The following is a 19,104-nucleotide window of genomic DNA, read 5'->3' as shown; positions in this document are numbered from 1 at the left end:
CTGTCAATATGCACACCCAAATATTTGTATGAATCAACCTGAGCAATATTGACATTATGAATGAGTAATGGAGTATGGTCCCCCACATGACCAGGGTCAAAGACCATTTCTTCTGTTTTTTTTGTGTTAACAGTGAGGTGGTGGTCCTCACACCACTGTACAAAGTTGTTTACCTCCTGCTTGTACACAGAGGTGTTTATTTCTGTATCCAGTAGACACAGGATGGCAGTGTCATCTGAAAATTTAATGAAAGAAACACTAGGGTGACTGCTGATACAGTCATTTGTGTATACCGTAAATAAAGGGGGAGAACTCACACACCCTTGAGGAACTCCTGTATTAATTGTTCTTGACTGGGATGTTGTCTGGTTCACTCTGACCTGTTGGGTCCTATTGGTTAAAAAAGAGTGATACCATCTGATGATATAAGGGTTAACAGACATCTGTTGAAGTTTACTAAGAAGAATGTGTGGCTGCACTGTGTTAAAGGCGGAGCTGAAGTCAACAAACAGTAATCGGTTGGTTGGTCACTAGGCCTCACATCTGATTGGTTGACAGGTGAGGCTCAGAAGTTAAGAAATACTGTTGCAACATCTCAGCTGGCAGAACTGCTGACCGATGCACCAACAGGTAAGTTTGCTCTCCTCTTATTGTGACTTGACTGCGTTGCTGAATGCTTGGTTCAGTTTACATTAATTCTCTTTAAATTGTCTTCATGCAGACATGACTGAAAAAAAAAGATTTGAGAGCGCTGAAAAAGGTGAAGCTCCTGAAATGGAAGTCTGACCCCCAGTCTTACAGCCCTCCACCCAAGCTGAAATTCAGCAAACCCTTCTGGCCTCCTGTACACAGCACAGGGAAAATAGGAAAAAGAGGTAAAACATTTCTTCTTGTAAATCTACTGTCATAAAATCTTAATTTGTAATATCATGCATCTCACTTTCATTAAGAGAGTGCACATGTATGAAGTATGGGTGTAGAGGTTCTTTAAACAATGATTTAGCTTACTAAGATGCTGACAGACACCAGAGAAGAAAAACTGTTGAAAATTGTTCTGTTTTCCTGATTTGAACACACTGAATGAGAAGTTTTGCTCTCCTCTGATTTGCTCCTGTAACGTGGTGAATTTGTTGAATATGTCATTAACTTCATACCATTTCTCTCTGATTTGTCCTCTTGCAGAGCTGGCTGAGCGGGCCAAGGCCAGGAAGCAATTTAAGGCCCTAATCTGCCAAAACAAAGGTTTGTCAATCCCACCAGCACACACACTCACACTCACAAGTACATTACTGTGGTTAAAAAACTATACAAAACACATAGCATACATATGGAGATAATTTCCTCTGTATGTTCCATTTGCTGTTATTGAGACTTTGCACTTAAATGAATCTCTGTGTGTTTTTGTCTGTGTAGCTTCACCGTGGGACAACATCCCACCACACATACGTCCGGGGTGCAACATGGACATAATTGTCATTGAGCATTTTCTACACAATAAAAAGATTTATTGCCGCGCCACATCTGGGGTCACCCTCGACCAGTGGATGCGGCGGCATGTACCAAAGACTACCAGGTGGAGGTGGGGAATGGAAAAGGCAAACACCTTACCACCTGGTCAGGCACAGGTGAAAAGGCAGAGGAAGGAGAGGACCTGCACGCAATGTGGCCAGCGGTGGATTAGACGGACAGGCCACAGTTTTCACCGGCGAGGCCACTGACCCACAGAACAGGACTGTGGAGCAGTGGCTCACTGAGGTCAGGGGAGGGGTGACCTCAAAAGGAGTTCCACAGAAAAAGGATGAAAAAAATACTACTACTACTCTGCCAAGAGGGAGGAGGAGAAGAAGAAAAAGGCAAAGGAGGAGAAGCAGAGGAAGAGGGAGCAGAGGGAGGAGAAGAGGAAGAGGGAGCAGAGGGAGGAGAAGAAGAGGAAGAGGGAGCAGAGGGAGGAGAAGGAGAGGAAGAAGGGGAAAAAATAAAAACAAACATGTTTTGGTGTTAATTTAAAATGTTTGTGTTAAAGTTTAAGTTTTGGTGTTAATTTTGGTGTTTGTACTTAAAGTTTTGCATGTCATTGTTTTGTGTTAATGTTGCGTGAGTAATAAAAAGCATTTAAATCTCTCTAATCTCTTGAGTGCTCTGTGCAGAATTGCCAAGTGGGCTTTCACATACATGAAATTTGATTTGGAGTTGTGGTGCATCACATAAACATGGTGAGAGAAAATGAAATTGCAAATAAAAGCAAGTACTGCAAAAACCAATAGGTGTGAAGTCAGAATAGAATAGCTATAATATGAAAATGAAAAAAATTGATGTGTAAAAGAGACAATTTCAATGATGACAAAAAGTTCTCACTGAGTGGGAACGAAAACGAGTAGAAAAGCAGCTTGTGAGACAGAATAAAACCCTCCTGCATTTTAGTAGTAATTCTGGATATTGATAGGTTCCCTGAAGGCCTCACCAATCCTCAATGGTAGTAGTAGTAGTCCCAGGGTGCCTGAATGCATCAACCTGCTCCCACTTACGCTGAAAGTACCTGTAAAGGCGTAGCTTACGCCACCGGGGGGCCCCCCAGAAGATCAGGCCCTTCTATCTCATGAAGGAGACCAAGCTTCTCTGTGTCGTTCCAATTTTAGTACAGATTCCCATAACTGGAACTGAGCAATCAGCAACAGAGTAGACCCATGCGGGACATCGTAACTGGAACTAGCTAGGATAAGTGGACACTTGTTGAGTTGATTCAAGTCTGGGATGATGGTGGATTTGTAGATAGTGTATTCAGATTACAGCTTGTCGTTAAGATTTTGTCACTTGTCTCATTTACAAAACAATTTTCATCTCACATAATATGAAGCAGCCTACTTCATTCATGGTTCTGATGATGTTGCTTGTAATTAAGAGCCGCCTCTTTCACATTAACGTACTCGTGGCTTGATAGGAAAACCCAGAGTTGACTGAACCGAGGCTTGTACTATGAAGCAGGATTTGGTGTTAGTGAGGTAACTTAGGGGTTAACTCTGGGTTTTCAGAACTACAAAGTTGGTTCTCTTTTTACCAGGATAAATCACTATGGTAACTTATGCTGAACAGCTAACTTGCTCTGGAGCAGGTTAACTTAAGAGTATCAGATCACAGCCTGTTAACACCTGACATAAAATATTTTCTTAGTAGAATAATCCACACACTGTTAATTGGATCCAGTTATTATAAATGTAACATTTCGTTCAGATAGACCTCCTCAGTCATTAACTACTTTTTCACTCTTTACTTTAGAAACCGTCTGGTGTTAAAAATGTTTTGTGACATATTTTGAGTAGTATTATCATCATCCGACCAAACAGCAAATAATACTCTATACTAATGTCACATAGGCCCATAGCTCCGTGTTAGTACCTGCACATTTTTAAGTCTCCAATGATGGTGAATTTTTGGATGGTATTTACAATATCGCCAGATTTTCCATTTTAAGGTAAAAGATTGTCGAATACATCCCACTCCACTGATATTTTATCTCTTAAACATCAGCTACCATTTGATCTCATATCATATGAAGCAGCCTAATTCCTTCATGGTTCTGATGATGACGCAAGCATTTTTTTTAAATTTATTTTTTTAGATTTTTTTTATTTAACCAGGTAAAGCTTATTGAGATATAGAATCTCTTTTTTAAAAGCGACCTGGCCAAGAGGCAGCAGAATTCTATAGTACAAACAGTAATACAAATAAATAACAATCACACAATAGATAAATAGATATTGAAAGAATTAACAAGCCCGCCCCTTTTACATGAACGCGCTGGAGGCGGGACAGCAAAACCCAGAGTTGACTGAACCAGTTGATAACCAGCTTTGTAGTACTGGTTATCCAGGGCCCTATTTCAGAAAGCAGGCTCAACAAGCTCTGAGCCTGATCCCTGTCTCCGAATTGACTGAGTCTGAGCTGGGAAACTCTTGAGTTTTTGGTTCCAGAACAGCTGATCAGAACCAGCTCAATCAACTCTCAATATGTTCACCCTGAGGGAAGCGCGTTCACGGTGAGCACCAAAAGACATCATCAGTGGAGTGCAGATGATATGATTCTCAGTGGCAGAAAGCGGAGTTAAAAGCAGAGTCACTTATTTCATGTGTCTTTTTGTTGCAATCATATAAAACTGTTTTGAGAGCATATTTCTTGAACTGCAATCAAAAATCAAGTTTGTAAGTAAAAACGTACAATCATTTTGCTTTTAAATCAGTCTTCTTTGCTTGCGAGTTAAAAACTTTTGCTTGCAGATCAGTCCTCAACAGCTGTTCTATCAAAGACCTTAACCACCAGACCTTGCCACTTGTCATTACAACAGTTAATGTAACCTCACTGAAACGAGGTAACCTAACTATACATGGTGCGGTTCAGCACAGACATTACAACTACATTAGTAAGAGTACACTAATAATAAGATGTGAAGTGCTTTGTGACTTTAATCCTACTTGAAAGAATAAATGAAAAATATAAAGGATGAGTTGGCTGATAACTGCCAACTGAAGAAGCAGCCAAGCCACCACTTTAGAGAACTGAACGTTGCCCACAAGCATCGTCGTGCCTTTCATACTCAAATCGTGTGAGTGTGTGTGTGTGTGTGTGGGGGGGGGGGACTTTACTTGGCCTCACTTGCGAACAGCACCTTTTGCATATTCAGTGAAAGGAAGGATTACTGCTCCCACTGCCAAGTCTTCCCAAAACAACAGGATACATTTTTAGATGTAAATGTCCAAATCAATGAAGCAGATGAAACTGTAAATGCTTCACTCTGTGAGAATATTGCTTACATTTGTTCAAATTGTACAACATTAGAGAGTGTCAAAATAACCACAGTATCCTGACACCCTCTCAGTCTGCAGAGAGTTAATGATGCACGCCTGGGGGCATTTGTTAGCCTCTTCCAATGTGTGTCCACAGCACCAAGGGAGGATTCTTGACTATGAGCAACACCCGGGAATTGTTTGGGAAAGGATTTTGATTTTGTTTGATAAGGAGAAAACAGAGGAGTGAGGTTGAAGCTGGGCAGCGAGCCACGGAGGTAAACCACGTTTGACTCTTTTATGGTGATACCTCGACCAACTGGAGGCAGTAGTGCTGGGGGTGGAGCTGCTTAACAAGCTAGAATGTACTGACGATTACCCGTGCCTGAGTTTACATTGCCTTGCCAACTTCAGACACTATGAGATGGCCTTGCTCATGCTCTACCATGTGTGCACCAGAATCAACTGGAGCGAGATTATGAAGGACACACTGAAAGAGTGTTGGAGTGACACTGCCCAATCATTAGAAGAAAATGTTGCCATTGTATGTTTCTGCAAACCACAGACACATTTCTATGTTTCATATGTATCATATCAAAATTTCTAAAGTGACTTAAGTATATGAGCTGACTTTGTCATTGGGAGGTAGAGTCCCCTGCTTTGTCACCTAGGGCAGGATGCCTGCCAAGCTGCAAACCACTGTTAGAGACTAACAAACAACAAAATCAGTTCTGATATTCATTGCTGTTTCCTGCAGCTTTTCAGCCCCCAATAATGAGTGTTTTTTATCGACCCATCATTGATTTTCCACTGGGGATAGTGCAACAAAAAGCGGATGTTTACTACAGAGACATCGCTCCGTTTCCTGATGGGACTTTGAGATCAAATTGGGCAGTATTTGGCCCGTGGGCTAAATTGAGTTTGACACCCCTGTGCTGGATAACAACTGGCAAATGTAACATGCCTGTGGTTTGCAGAGAGGCACAATGCCAACATTTTTTCCTGGTGATTGGGTTGCTAAAGCAAGAACCAAACAGGAGATCCAAACACTGTATTAAAAGCTCCCAGAAGTTGTAATTGTGCAACATTTCAAACTAACAGAGACATTTTTGTCAGGCATTTTTAAATCAGCATTACACAGTACAACAAGCACTATTTAGACACAAACACATTAATCTCTCAGGTGATTGTGATCTGCTTGATTGAGAGTCAATCCACTCTCAGGTTGAGGCAATCAGATCTAGCCAATCAGAACAGATCTGAATGGCGCTCTCTGACACTCCCACATAAGGGGACAGAACATATCTCCATGAAAAGGAACAAGAGACAAGAAAAGCAATGCTGTACAAGGATATACTGGATACAGTGCATTCACATCAAAAATATATCAAAAATCATCATTAATAAAAACCACTAATCATAAAAAAAAATCCTATATAGAGAAACACAAGGAAAAAGTAGAAAAAAATAGAATGAAAAATAGGAAACAATAATAGGAAACAGCAAGTTCATTTTGGCCAGAATTTGTGTTGGGAAAGAAAAGAAAAGAATTCCTACTATCCTACTAAGAAAAATGTTTTGTCTTTTTCCAAGATATATCCAATCACAAAAAAAGATTTAAGATCAAACTCTAAGTTTAAACCTTCAGCTGAAAGGGCATTAAGGATGAAGATGTAGAATGCCTCTCTTTGTAAAAGCATATTGTTGATGTCACCCCCTCTTCTGGGTGTTTTCACATGTTTGATGGCAGCGTATGTCAGTCAGTACATTTACATGACTTTAGAGAAAATTGATTTATTGTGTTAGTCTGATTAAAACCGGATGAGTGAGGGTAAAATGGAGCGCGAGATAGATCGGCGGTTTGACGCGGCACCTGCATGATGCAGGTGCTATGCTCGACTGTCGTGGTGAAGAGAGAGCTGGGCCGGAAGGCAAAGTTTTTGATTTACTGGTCCATCTACATCCCAACACTAACCTATTGTCATGAGCTCTGGGTAATGATTGAAAGAATGTGGTTGTGGATACAAGCGGTCAAAATGAGTTTCCTCAGAAGGGTGGCTGGGCTCAGCCTTAGAGATAGGGTAGGGAGCTCGGACATCTGGAGGGAGCTCAGAGTAGAGCCGCTGCTCCTTCGTATCAAAAGGGGTCAGTTGAGGTGGTTTGGGCTTCTGATTAAGATGCCTCCTGAACGCCTCCCGTTAGAGGCCCCTGGGCAGACCAAGAACATGTTGGAGGGATTACATTTCTTGTGTGGCCTGGGAAAGCCTCGGGATCCTCCACGAGGGGCTGGAAAGTGTTGCTGAGGAGAGGGACGTCTGGAAAACTTTGCTCAGCTTTGCTGCCCCTGCAACCAGGCTTCAGATAAGCGGTTGAAAATGGATGGATGGAATATTGTATGCTTGTCTATCAGTTTTCTATAAGGATTTCTATAAAGAATTTGTCTTAATCTCTGATGATCAGAATGTCCAGAAAATTAATTTGTGAGGAATCATCAATCAATTGACCGTAAATTTCAAATGATGACTGCTTGCATTTGGTTGCTAAATAAATACAGTATTTTCTACTAACCAAACTGTTTGTTTCACATGAAAGATTATTAAAATAATTAATTTAGAACTACAGGTGTTGACTTCCAGCTTTCATTTGTTTGTTGTTGTGTCATGTCATCAGTAACTTGTTAACATTTTATCGAAGTTTACAGCTGCTTTAACAGTCAGGTAGTCTAAATTTGTAGCCAACTATTATTGGATTAAGTGTCATAAAATTTAGTTCAGACATTTATGATCTCCTCAGGATAAACAGTGTCAGCCTCACAGAGCCACCAACATGGCTGTGTACTCTGGCTCTCGCCATATTTGACTTGTGTCTTTGAATACATTTGCATGATGCATGATGTGTTTCTGAGGGTGTAGTGCACTAGGTTTTCTCACTAAACATGTTACCAAGTTCAGCTGACTAAAAAAGCAATATGTTGTCAACCACAATGTGGTCTTGAATAAGGATCTGAAACCCAACTTGCCAACTTTGAGTTTGAAGTAGGCTGATTAAAATGTACAGTACTATGTATCCCTCTGAGATGATTCTGAACTGCTGAGTCAAAAAGACAAAGCTTTCTTCAAGTCCTTCAAGAGACAGATAAGTCTCTCTCTCTTTCTCTTTTACACACACACACACACACACACACACACACACACACACACACAGACAAACAACACACACACACACACACACACACACACACAGACAAACAGAGGCTACTGTATGCTCCCCTCTGGTAGAAGTCCACTCTCTCTGAACACAGCATTGACGTTTGGTATGAGTTTGGTGCTGTAGCTCAGCAGTTGGCCGTCATAAATCAGCTCGTCTGCTGTCAGCTCAGTTTGTCTTGAAGCTCTGCACAGACAGAGAGCAGAGAAATTAGGGTTACACGCTAAACATAAGCACCATAGAATCAGATTTAGTTGCTGGCCTATATTTCTAGATGGGCTAACTAATGGTGTGCAGCTCTCTGAGGACATTTTGAGGGTGCACCTGTGATGTTAGTTAGATTTTGTAGAATTGAGTGGTGCAGGGATGTTTGTACGCTGACACATTAGCTGGTGTCACCCTGGTTCCCTCATCAGAGAGTTTATGGGATTTTCCCATTGGATTTTGGATTATTGCAGAAAATAAGCTCTGGGGCAAACAAACGTTTCTCAGTGGGTAATTTACTAGTGATTTTTACGTCATAAAACGAAACATAAAAGTCTCTTAAACCTGTGTTAACCACAGACCTTATTTCAGTCATCTAACTAAAAACCCATTCAAAAAACCCACTGACTTACAGATAAGGGAACCAGGAGTGCTAAAATGCTAACCCATTTACAAGTTTTAGGACTCATTCCTGGGGCACTAATAAAGTCAAACTTCCTTTCCCACTCCAACCTTTCTTACAGTTGTGTTAATCCCATTCGCACGGCTTTGAACTAAACGTCTCAAATTGTCAGACCTTAATGAGTTCAACAAAATACACAGAAAAACCTCAGATTCCATGTCTTGTCCTATTATTATCATGGTCCTCAATTAAATGCATCAGCGGCAACGAGGCACAGCTTAAAAACACTTAAAAAATGAAACTGCGACTCTAGACTGCTAGGTCTGTTTGATAAATCCATTTAACGAGAAAGCCTTATTATTTGAAAACACATTGATATAAATAAGCTTTCACAGGGTTTGTGGCCTGAACTTCCTTCCGATTTTTTTGCATTCCGGTTTGATTTGGGCGTTTCCGACTTCTGTTTCCTCCCCCCGCTCATTGTTTATAGTCCGACTAGAAACTGGAGACGCGTGTAGTGTAATGTACTGATTTACTGAAGACATATACTGTACCTTTTAGTTGACTTTTAAAAGATACGTGTTGAAGCAATGTACTCTGTGCATTGACAAATTACACACTGGTTTATTATTTCATGTATTCCTATGACACACACACTCACTGAGCATTTAAGCATTGTGGTGGAGAAGTACCTAGGCATCATTTCTAAAAATAGCATGAGGATGGGCTCAGAAACACTGGTGGAAAATTAGGGGAATTACAGCTTGTCCTGAGAATGACCCTAGTAAGAGGAGGCGGTCTTAGATTGTCTAGGAAAAACATTACTCAGCAGAAATATGACACCATTATGGTGGTAGGATGAAAGGAGAAAAAGTGACTCAGCAGAGGTGGGATATCGTTACGATCAGAGCCAAGTGGGAAGGATTAAGAAAGAGATGACTCAGCAGAAAATCTTTACAATAAAAACAAGTGCGCAAACAAAGAAATTTCAGTCTTGCTCCGGAGCTTGGCTCATTGAGTTGTGATGTGTTTGTTGCCTGCGAGCACATTAAACTCAGTTGCATCTGATTCTACGTGTCTCCAGTGATTTTTTTGACCTCTGAGTATTTGAGTTTTTGATATCATAATGGAAAACAAAGAAAGTCCGTTTGAGAAGAAAGGAATGAGGTCGCGAGCTAACTGGCCCAGCTCCCGACCATTTGAATTATTTTTCTACACGCGACAATGGAGTTGGAGTTAAGAGAGGATATTTACAACCGTATCCTATCACAAGTAGCTAGTTTTCATTCTGTGAACAGTTTAAAGCCACTGCAGCGGCTGTCTTTAAAATGTTTTCTTGAGAAACGGGACGTTTTAGCTTGCTTGCCGACAGGTTTTGGCAAAAGTTTGATTTACCAAGTGTGGCCAACAGCTTGCTCTCTGTTGGCAAGACAAGATGCTCGTTGGCCTGAGGATGCCATCGTGCTGGTTGTCAGTCCGCTCGTTTCCATTATGGAAGAGCAGGTGAAGCACCTCAACAATATAGGCATACCGGCAGCGTATGCCTCCAAAAACAGAAACACAGACGAAGACATAGCGAAGGGTCAGGTGTCTATTGTTTTCTTTTCCCCCGAGACCTGTTTTTTAACCGAGACATTGTTGCTTTTCCACTGGGGACTGTGCACCCATATCGTGTATTTTAAGCCACAACATATTCTTTTCCTAACCATGACTAAGCAGTTTTTGTGCCTATGCCTAACCATACATTAATCACAGTGTTGTTGAAATATAAAGTTTCATTAATCTGCTACATAATAACATACAAGTAGAATGTATCCATGGTTTGCAGAAATGTGAAATGGCGATATTTTTTGTGGTAATTCTGTTTTTTTTTTGTATACAAAGGCATTCTCTTAGCTTTCTTGATTTTTGTTTAACTTATTAGATTCTGTCTGATACTGGGTTCTTTACCTTAATGTTGTATAAGTTTTAAACTGTTTATAAATTGTTTTAAGCATTTTAAAACAATTTAAGAATTTTACCATTTTTATTTTTCTAAGGCAATTTCTAACTTTGTTTTGAAAAGCACTATATGAATAAAGTTTATTATTATTTTTATTGTTATTGTTATTGTCATTATAAGATTGTTTGAATTATTGTTTTTCTTGCAGCTACATAAACCAATGAAAAACAGTGAAATCACATATATATCATTTGATTATAAAGAACACAACCATCAGTCTACCTGGTGTGGTACATCCGTGCTATGTTCCTGTCAACCCAGGAGCAGTCTATCAGTGAGCTCAGCAGTCCGTGGACGCTCGTGGAGAACACAGCTCTGGGGTTGACAATGATCTTGAAGTTGGTGTAATGTGTCTCTGTAATGATGGGTTCTTGGTACAAGTGAGCCAGGATGTTTACCCCGGACACATTCTCCCAGCCGGGACAGCAACTCGGCGGGGGCAGAGTTTGAGAGGTGGGTGGAGGCAGTGAAACGGTGTTGGGGAACACGTTATTCTCAAACATGTAACACTTGTCCTCGCCATATTTCATTTCCAGCAGTGGCACCAGCTCCGACCAACTGATGATTAAAAATACACATTGAAAAAAACAACAACAGTCACACCCATTTACATTTCAAAGCAGTATGTAAACAATTCATAAAGGCTTTATAACAAACAAGAGCACACTCTAATGAGGTTGAAAGCACATATGAATATACTGTTGCATTTGTGAACATTTATTATTCCTATGAAGCATCAATAACTACTGCGTTGACTTAAATAGTTTGAAGGTAATTACAATCACATAAAGATATTCTGTATTTCTAGTAGTAGTAAAATCTATAAACCATTTTGATATTACATATTTGATTCCAGGCATCATCTCCTGTGGCTAAAGCTCAATTTATCAATAGACATTTGTCTCATTTTAAGTGTCCATTATCTAAAAGAAAGTGCTACCTGTTGACTGATTGAGGCAGTATGAGCTCATCCATATCTTGCAGGGCCACGTATCTGGATTGGTACATGTATCTGTAAAGACAGTCGTTGAGAGCAGGAATCTGGCCTAAGTAGTGGAGGTCACCTGGACCGTGTTCGGGGAGCCAGCCTCGAGATACATTCACAAATTTGGACAGAGACCAAGGAATCACCTCTACAAAACCTGTAGAGAAGACATTGGTAGACACGGGTTAGCAGCTGCAAGGTTTTAGTTCAGCATTTTAGTTACAAGAAAATGTTGGCATTGTACATTTATGCAAACCACAGGCACCTTACATTTGTATGGTTCATCTGTGTCTTGTCAGTGTCTCTAAAGTGATTAAGTAGCCTACATGAGCTGACCTTGCTTTCTGGAGATGGACAGGATGGTGGATGACGTAAAACCTACGTTAGGCAACTGCCAAGCTGCAGACCACTGTTCAAGATCAACAAAAATCTTTTTTTGTTGTTGTTTTTTAACCAAAACATTGTCGACTTGTTTCACTATCTGGAATGAAGAACTGTAAGATTCAATCATTTTATCCCCATTAGCACTAAACTGAAGTTAACAGCTTTCCCGCACTTGGCCACACTCGGCTGCCCAAAGTATTTAGTGTGCCTGCTCTATGAGCCACACAGTGAGGAAGTAGTTTCATACGCAGCTGGTGAACCATTTTGGCCAACTTGCAAAGGAATGAACGATGCCCTGCATTCACCATTGTATCCAGGTATCGTAATACATCAATGTGTTACACAGGCTTTGAATGTCTGAATGAGTGTTATCAGTGGTTATCAGGCTCATGGATATGGGCTAGATGGGGCCTGCTACATCTAATAGCAGGTTCAAAATGCTGTTATCAGCTCATTAAATGACCATGTTTATTGTTACGCAGTGACCTCCAGTTGGCGGGAGCAAAGAGGGAAGACAGGTGACGCAGAATAAAGACCATGAAAAGTCCATGTTTGAATGATGTCTTGATGGTGGATAGGTCAGAAAAACACAAGTTTTTCACTAAGGCAAATCATGTCATCAGCTCAATCAGCTCATGTCTCATGTGAAACAGAAAAGTTAACACTGACATATTTTACCTGATATACATTAGTTCGTCATATCATGTTATGTTACAAAACACAACAAACGTACTTATTTTAACCCAAACTATGATCTTTTTCCTAAACCTAACCCTGCAGGAATTGACACCTAAACCTAATGAAAGTAAAACCTAACAAAAGCGTCCCCCATGACAACTGATAACAGTATATGTGGCAGGCCCCTTCTAACCCATATCTATGAGGCTGATAACCACTGACAAAGGCCATTCAATCCAGTGATAACATTTAAAATGGGTTCAGCAGGCAGCTCTGATAAATCCACTGTGTACACACGTAAATCCGGTTTAAAGTCAGGAGATTTCTTGATAGGGTTGTGCTGTCAGGGCTTTCATAGTCTTCCAAGTTGTGTTAATATTGGGATCAGTGTCTTTAGACTGGAAAACAACCGATTTCCGTTGTTAAAAAAAAAAAAAAGTTTGACCAGATAAGAGTTCGAAGGAATGTCCTGACTTCATGGACCTGGAAAGCAGGGCATTTAACAGCTTTTTAATCCTCCTCCTGGGGAGCTGAAGGAAGGAAGTCAATGCAGGAAAAATGGGCATTTGGCTGCTCTGTTCACACAATAGTGCTGAAAGGGAAAACAGTGGATAAGATAACCCCTGCTGTGGCTGCTTGTGCTGTAAAGACAGAGACACATACTTCACCTTTGTATATGTAGTAGTCCAGTATGCGCTGCGTTTCAGGGCTGTTGCTGGTCTTATAGATGACAACTCTGTTAACCCCTAGTAACTGCAGCATTTCCAAACTCTGGACCAGCTACAATAAAACACAAGCATTCGTTGATATTCCAGGGACATGCAGGCACTAAAACTCTAACCAGACTCAGTTTCTCCATTATCAGAGGAAAATAGTAGTAAGAAGCATTAAGGAAACATTCTTTTGACTGTCATGTGTGATGGAAAGGTGCCAGGCATGGAAATAACAGCCAACTGTCTTTAACTGTACCATTTTGTTACTCTGCATTTGTCATGTCTACCTGTCTTGGTCTTCAGTAAAATATTTTCCTAATTTCTGATTTGGTGCTTAATAAACTAAGAAAAATTCTAAATAACTGTAAAATCAGTGTAACATAAAGTTACCTGTAGCACGTTTGTAAAATCAAACATGGTGGAGAGGCAGACGACAAAGTTGTAAGGAAAGGAGTCACTCTGCACCTTCTGGTTCTTCACCTCCAAAAACTCTTTGTCAAGTGTATCTAAGAGTCCACAGAAAAGAACCACAGATACATTTTTACAATCACATTTATGCTTAAAGTACACTACATTTAAATAGGAAGAGTTAGAAAAACACCTGAATGAAGCCCTTTGCACACTAAGGGCCGAATTCACAAAGAATGAACTGCGGCCACTGATAGCACCTTGAATTGCACTTCATTTGCACCCGCAGTTTGCTCCGTCTTAACGTGCTATTCACAAAGGATATTGCGCTAATGATATACCAGCGCAATCACACCCACAATGTTTGGCAGCTGAGTGCAGTTTGCCACTGATTTGCCCCTGATTGCAATTAGCCACACATGGCAAAGTATAAATGCTGGCTTTGCGCCAAGAACACCGTGGCAGAACAATGGCAGACTTTGTTTGGCAAAGTACTGAATACTGTATACCCTCATGTAGTGATGTCTGCTGGTGAGTCAGTCTAACAGTGTCGGATGGGTTGAGGCTGTGGATTTGACCAAGTTTGACCACTTTATCACTATTCCCTCTCACTTGTAGCTGTTTTTTCGTTATCTTTTGAATTTAATATGAATTATGGAACCGTTTTTGTTCACGTTTGTTTCCCCCGTTTCGTAAAATAAATTATTGAAAGTTGCTTTTGAAGTGCGTGACAGAAGTGCGTTTTGAGAACGACCGCAGACTGTCACCTGTTCAACGCATCAATATCTTCGGATGCCATTAAAGTAATAATGATTATAATAATAATGTCAAAATATTATTTACAGACTGATTTAACAGACGATCACTGCTGCCACGATCACTGGAAAGTCTGGGCGAGAGGCTTCCACAGAGGAGCGCCCAGTTTGCACCAGCTTTCTAAAGACGTTATTTACTTCACTCAAACTGCGTGTGGCTATTAGCGCTGGTGTTAGTGAATTAGACGTTGTTTATCAGTGAGGCTCATTTGCATAGAAAGGGGCAATTTTTGCGCCAAATATATGCATATTACCTCATTTAAATACTGTGTATAACTTTTTTTGTGGACATTGTAGTAAAAAAACGCATCCAAAAAAGATGTGTGACTTAGTTTAACATGTCAGCATGTTGATGTTTGTTAATTAGCAATAAAATCAGCTGTTGCTGATAGGAATTTCATGTCATGATGTTTTGGGGATAGGCTATCCACTCATAAACCCAAGTATTGGACAAATTACATTTCTGACCTCATGACAGTGCTGAAAAGGTAGAGGATAAAGCTAGTGTAAAATAATGCATCCAATAGTTGTTGAGAAATTTCCTTCAAAAGCACAAATGTGAACCTCATGGTGGGGGTCGAAGAAAAGTCAGAGATCACTGAGGTCTTTTAGGATCCTGACACACCAACCCAACTGTCAACTGTTGGCCAATGTTGTGCCGTCAGTTAGCGCCTATCACCCTAGTTTTTGCTGCGTGTTCTACACCATTGGCTCTAGTCAGCCATTGTCGGCTGTTTTTTGGCCGATTCAGCACGTTGAATCAGCGTTGGAGACTGCAGAATGATGAATACAAACTACCTCTGCCTGTTAGGATGGAGAGTTATTTCCTCTCACACAGGTGCAGAATGTACATGCTAGTTAGCCGTTGACTGTAGTCTTTGCGATGTGTTCAAGCACAACTTTTTGGCTGAGACACAGGCGATGCAATAGTCTGCCTTCATCGGCACTAGTTCTTAGATTTCGGTTTGGTATGTCTAGTAGGGATGCGCAGAGACGTCATTATCTGTATCTGTATTTGTATCTGTTCAACCAGCAAAATTATATGTATCTGTATTTGTATTCAGATAAAAAACCCAAGTGGGCGTGGCTTATACCGTAAGTTGTATTACATTGTATTTTGTAACTTAATATTCTTGGCAATGCAATTTCTGAGCATTCAAAGCATCAAATTGATTTAATATTGGCATATAATAATTCTGAAATATATTTCCATATCCTCATACTTCACTATTCAATAATAATAATAATAATAATAATAATCTGTTTTGCATTTGGAATAGTTTATATAAGACATAGTAAGAATAACACTGAGCAGACAATTTGAACTAGGAAAATGAAGATTTAATGAACACACTCTTTTAAACATTTTGTCACTGAGCTTTTTGTTAGGCAATAGGCTTAGGCCAGTCTCTAACATGGGTCAATGAATGATCAGTTTGGACTGGGGGGAAAAACAGCTTTACGAATCAAATCCACCAGTCACTTCGAAAAGCTCAAGGAAAAATATTTGTGGCTATAGGGGGGATCAAAATAAAATAAATAAATAAAATAAAATTCAACCAGCCACTCTCCTCCTCTGGTAAGTTAAGAACAGTCCCTTATCAGTGCATAAACCAGACACATCATGCAGCCCGGTTGGTATATTTTAGTACATTCCCTAATAGACCCACAGTGGGCTGGGTGCTATCAGTCACTGTGGAGCATGACACCAACGAAGAGGAAATTATTGGACCTGGAGCCAGGCTTCTCAGTTGCCGGTAAATCCTTATCTTGCAGTGGCCATAGTACTCCGCCGTATTCCTGTCTGTGACCCCCATTCAACCCACAACCGGCAGGATTCGCCTTTCGTTTCTGCTGCTGGTTGAAATCTGTACTCACACAGCGTGCTCCTGAATGATTTCTATTGCTCGCACAAAACTATTTTTAGTCGCAAATGCAAGTAAAATGCTCGCACCATAACGGTCGCTGTGGATAGAGACAGAGCGCAATGCGCCATGATCTGAAAGCCACGCCCCCAAAGGGGAAACGAGGCCCACTTTCCCCTTTTTCGCTCGTCCGCTGTCATTCTGCCTCCGCAGCCGCGCCTTCAAGTCTCTACGACTGTATTGCTAGCTAACTAAAATTATTAGCTATAGCTAGCTAATAATTAGCTAACAATAAGATGGCAAAGGATTATTTTAGCACGCTATGCCTACCAGAGAGGCAACGGTATATTAATAAGCTTAATATTGCCGGTCTACCTCAGTGTCCCTTCTCCTTACCTTGCTCGTCTTGGAGAAAACATGATGTGGAGATTCTTTTTTAAGAATATGAGCATTTCGGCATGCTCAGCCGTCAGCCTGCTCCTACTACCGGCACATGTTGTTGTTTTGAGACATGCCTCTACATGCTGGTAGACTGAGAGAAGTGCTAGAGCGCACCGCTGGAATGGACTGCTTGAATCGCGGAGCGCGGGGCACAATTATAACAGAAGTTGTATTCATACTGTCAATGCTTTAGCTTAACATACATAAATACAGTTAACCTGTTACTCTAAAAAATACATTTGGAGGATTTGACAAAGTGTTTGCTGCACACATAGGCATAGTGTCAGGATCCCACAATTTCTTCCCTGTTGAAGCCTCACGTTTTATTGCCTGTATCCACTTTTGTCTTCTACAAGGTTCCGTTTTTCTGCTCGACAGCTGATAAAAGCTAAGCACTGGGTTTTTAGCCTTATTGGCCGTGGACTTAGGGAAAACTCAAAAGGCTGGAAACGGAGGGGGAAAGTGTGAGGGGAAAGCGGGCCTCGTTTCCCCTTTGGGGGCGTGGCTTTCAGATTATGACGTGTTGCGCTCTGTCTCTATAACAGCAATGGATAATAACGTTTGCTGGTGGAATGCGCTTTCAACTCGATACCAAAGAAGGACCAGCTAACATTAGGCCTACACAGGATTAAGGAACTTGCTGCTTTGATGACCGTTCAACTTTAGGCTATCTGGCAGACAACGGGTGAGTGAAAATGTGTCTTACTGTCTCACCGTAAGCAGGCATAGCCAGTGTTTGATTTGTTTTATTAGCGCGGCGTTTCTCAACCACATGACCCCCCCCAAAAAAGTGCATGACGCACATGTTTTTTCTCATCCGAATAATAATAATAATATCTGTTTCAAAGGCATTATTCGTGCCTGTACGAATAACGTATTCGTATTTGGGCACACCCCTAATGTCTAGGCCTTTAGACATGTCATCTGGGCACCATTAAAAAATGGTCAATCCATCTGGTAGAAGTTGAGATGTTTTAAAAATTAAGTGAAAACTTTGACTTGCTGATGGTGGTGCTAGAGGAAAAGGTCAACAGGAGTGACAGACTGACATTGCCACAGCAAGAAGCCCTGCTGCTAACATGCTAAAAACCTCATGTGCAGAACCCTTCAGTACCGTTTGAGTCAGATGCAGCAGAGATCACAGTGACATGAGATGCAGTCTCACAGCCCAAGGGGAGAGGACACATGATGTCTGCTGTCCCGTATGCAAAGCCAAAGTGATCACTGTGGGTGGTGCTGACACCTTCAGAGATGCGCAGTTGCTCCTGGCAACGGAGGAGGCAGCGATAGGCAACTGTCTCGCTCCTCAGCACCACTGCAATAATACGAACCTGCCACCAGAAGAAAAGAATAAGGATGGTATTGCCATGTTATGGGGAGCATGTAAATTTTTTTATCCTGGTATTTGTAAATGTTTTCTATCACACCTTCAGCACTAATTTAACATTTTGATCAAATATCTATATCACTTTAATTTTGTGTAGAAGGCCTTTGCACACCTAAACCATTTTTTTTGCCTGAAATTGTTGCACATCTAAAAATAAATACAACCTTACACTATGTCAATCACGTTTGCACACTGAGGGCCGAATTCACAAAGAATGAACTGCGGCCGCTGATAGCACCTTGAATTGCACTTCACTTGCACCCGCAGTTTGCTCCGTCTTAATGTCCTATTCACAAAGGATATTGCGCTAATGATATACCAGCGCAAACACACCCACAATGTTTGGCAGCTGAGTGCAGTTTGCCCCTGATTGCAATAAGCCACACATGGCAAAGTATAAATGCTGGCTTTGCGCCAAGAACACCGTGGCAGAACAATGGCAGACTTTGTTTGGCAAAGTACTGAATACTGTATACCCTCATGTAGTGATGTCTGCTGGTGAGTCAGTCTAACATTGTCGGATGGGTTGAGGCTGTGGATTTGACCAAGTTTGACCACTTTATCACTATTCCCTCTCACTTGTAGCTGTTTTTTCGTTATCTTTTGAATTTAATATGAAATATGGAACCGTTTTTGTTCACGTTTGTTTCCCCCGTTTCGTAAAATAAATTATTAAAAGTTGCTTTTGAAGTGCGTGACAGAAGTGCATTTTGAGAACGGCCGCAGACTGTCACCTGTTCAATGCATCAATATCTTCGGATGCCATTAAAGTAATAATGATTATAATAATAATGTCAAAATATTATTTACAGACTGATTTAACAGACGATCACT

The 19,104-nt window shown here is 40.8% G+C and overlaps 1 protein-coding gene and 1 long non-coding RNA gene across 2 annotated transcripts in view; one reads left to right on the top strand and one right to left on the bottom strand.

Moving 5' to 3' along the window:
• The first annotated feature begins 410 nt into the window (after positions 1-410).
• LOC126400481 (uncharacterized) lies at positions 411-2,112 on the top strand. The gene is made up of 3 exons (XR_007570981.1): positions 411-875; positions 1,183-1,242; positions 1,414-2,112. It is a non-coding gene; the product is annotated as an uncharacterized LOC126400481 (long non-coding RNA).
• Positions 2,113-7,995: 5,883 nt separating this feature from the next.
• si:zfos-464b6.2 (uncharacterized) overlaps positions 7,996-19,104 on the bottom strand; it is a 39,830-nt gene continuing 28,721 nt past the window's right edge. Inside the window, exons 4-9 of the mRNA XM_050061024.1 lie at positions 17,998-18,214; positions 13,745-13,860; positions 13,310-13,421; positions 11,535-11,736; positions 10,817-11,152; positions 7,996-8,171 (exon numbers count right to left, since the gene is read on the bottom strand). Of these exons, the coding sequence (XP_049916981.1) occupies positions 8,033-8,171; positions 10,817-11,152; positions 11,535-11,736; positions 13,310-13,421; positions 13,745-13,860; positions 17,998-18,214 (1,122 nt within the window). The 3' untranslated portion in view covers positions 7,996-8,032. The remainder of the gene's footprint in view (positions 8,172-10,816; positions 11,153-11,534; positions 11,737-13,309; positions 13,422-13,744; positions 13,861-17,997; positions 18,215-19,104) is intronic.

This window comes from Epinephelus moara, chromosome 2 (assembly GCF_006386435.1).
Source record: "Epinephelus moara isolate mb chromosome 2, YSFRI_EMoa_1.0, whole genome shotgun sequence".
NCBI lineage: Eukaryota > Metazoa > Chordata > Actinopteri > Perciformes > Serranidae > Epinephelus > Epinephelus moara.
The sequence above is the reverse complement of the archived record's forward strand: the minus strand, read 5'-3'. Positions and strand labels throughout refer to the sequence as shown.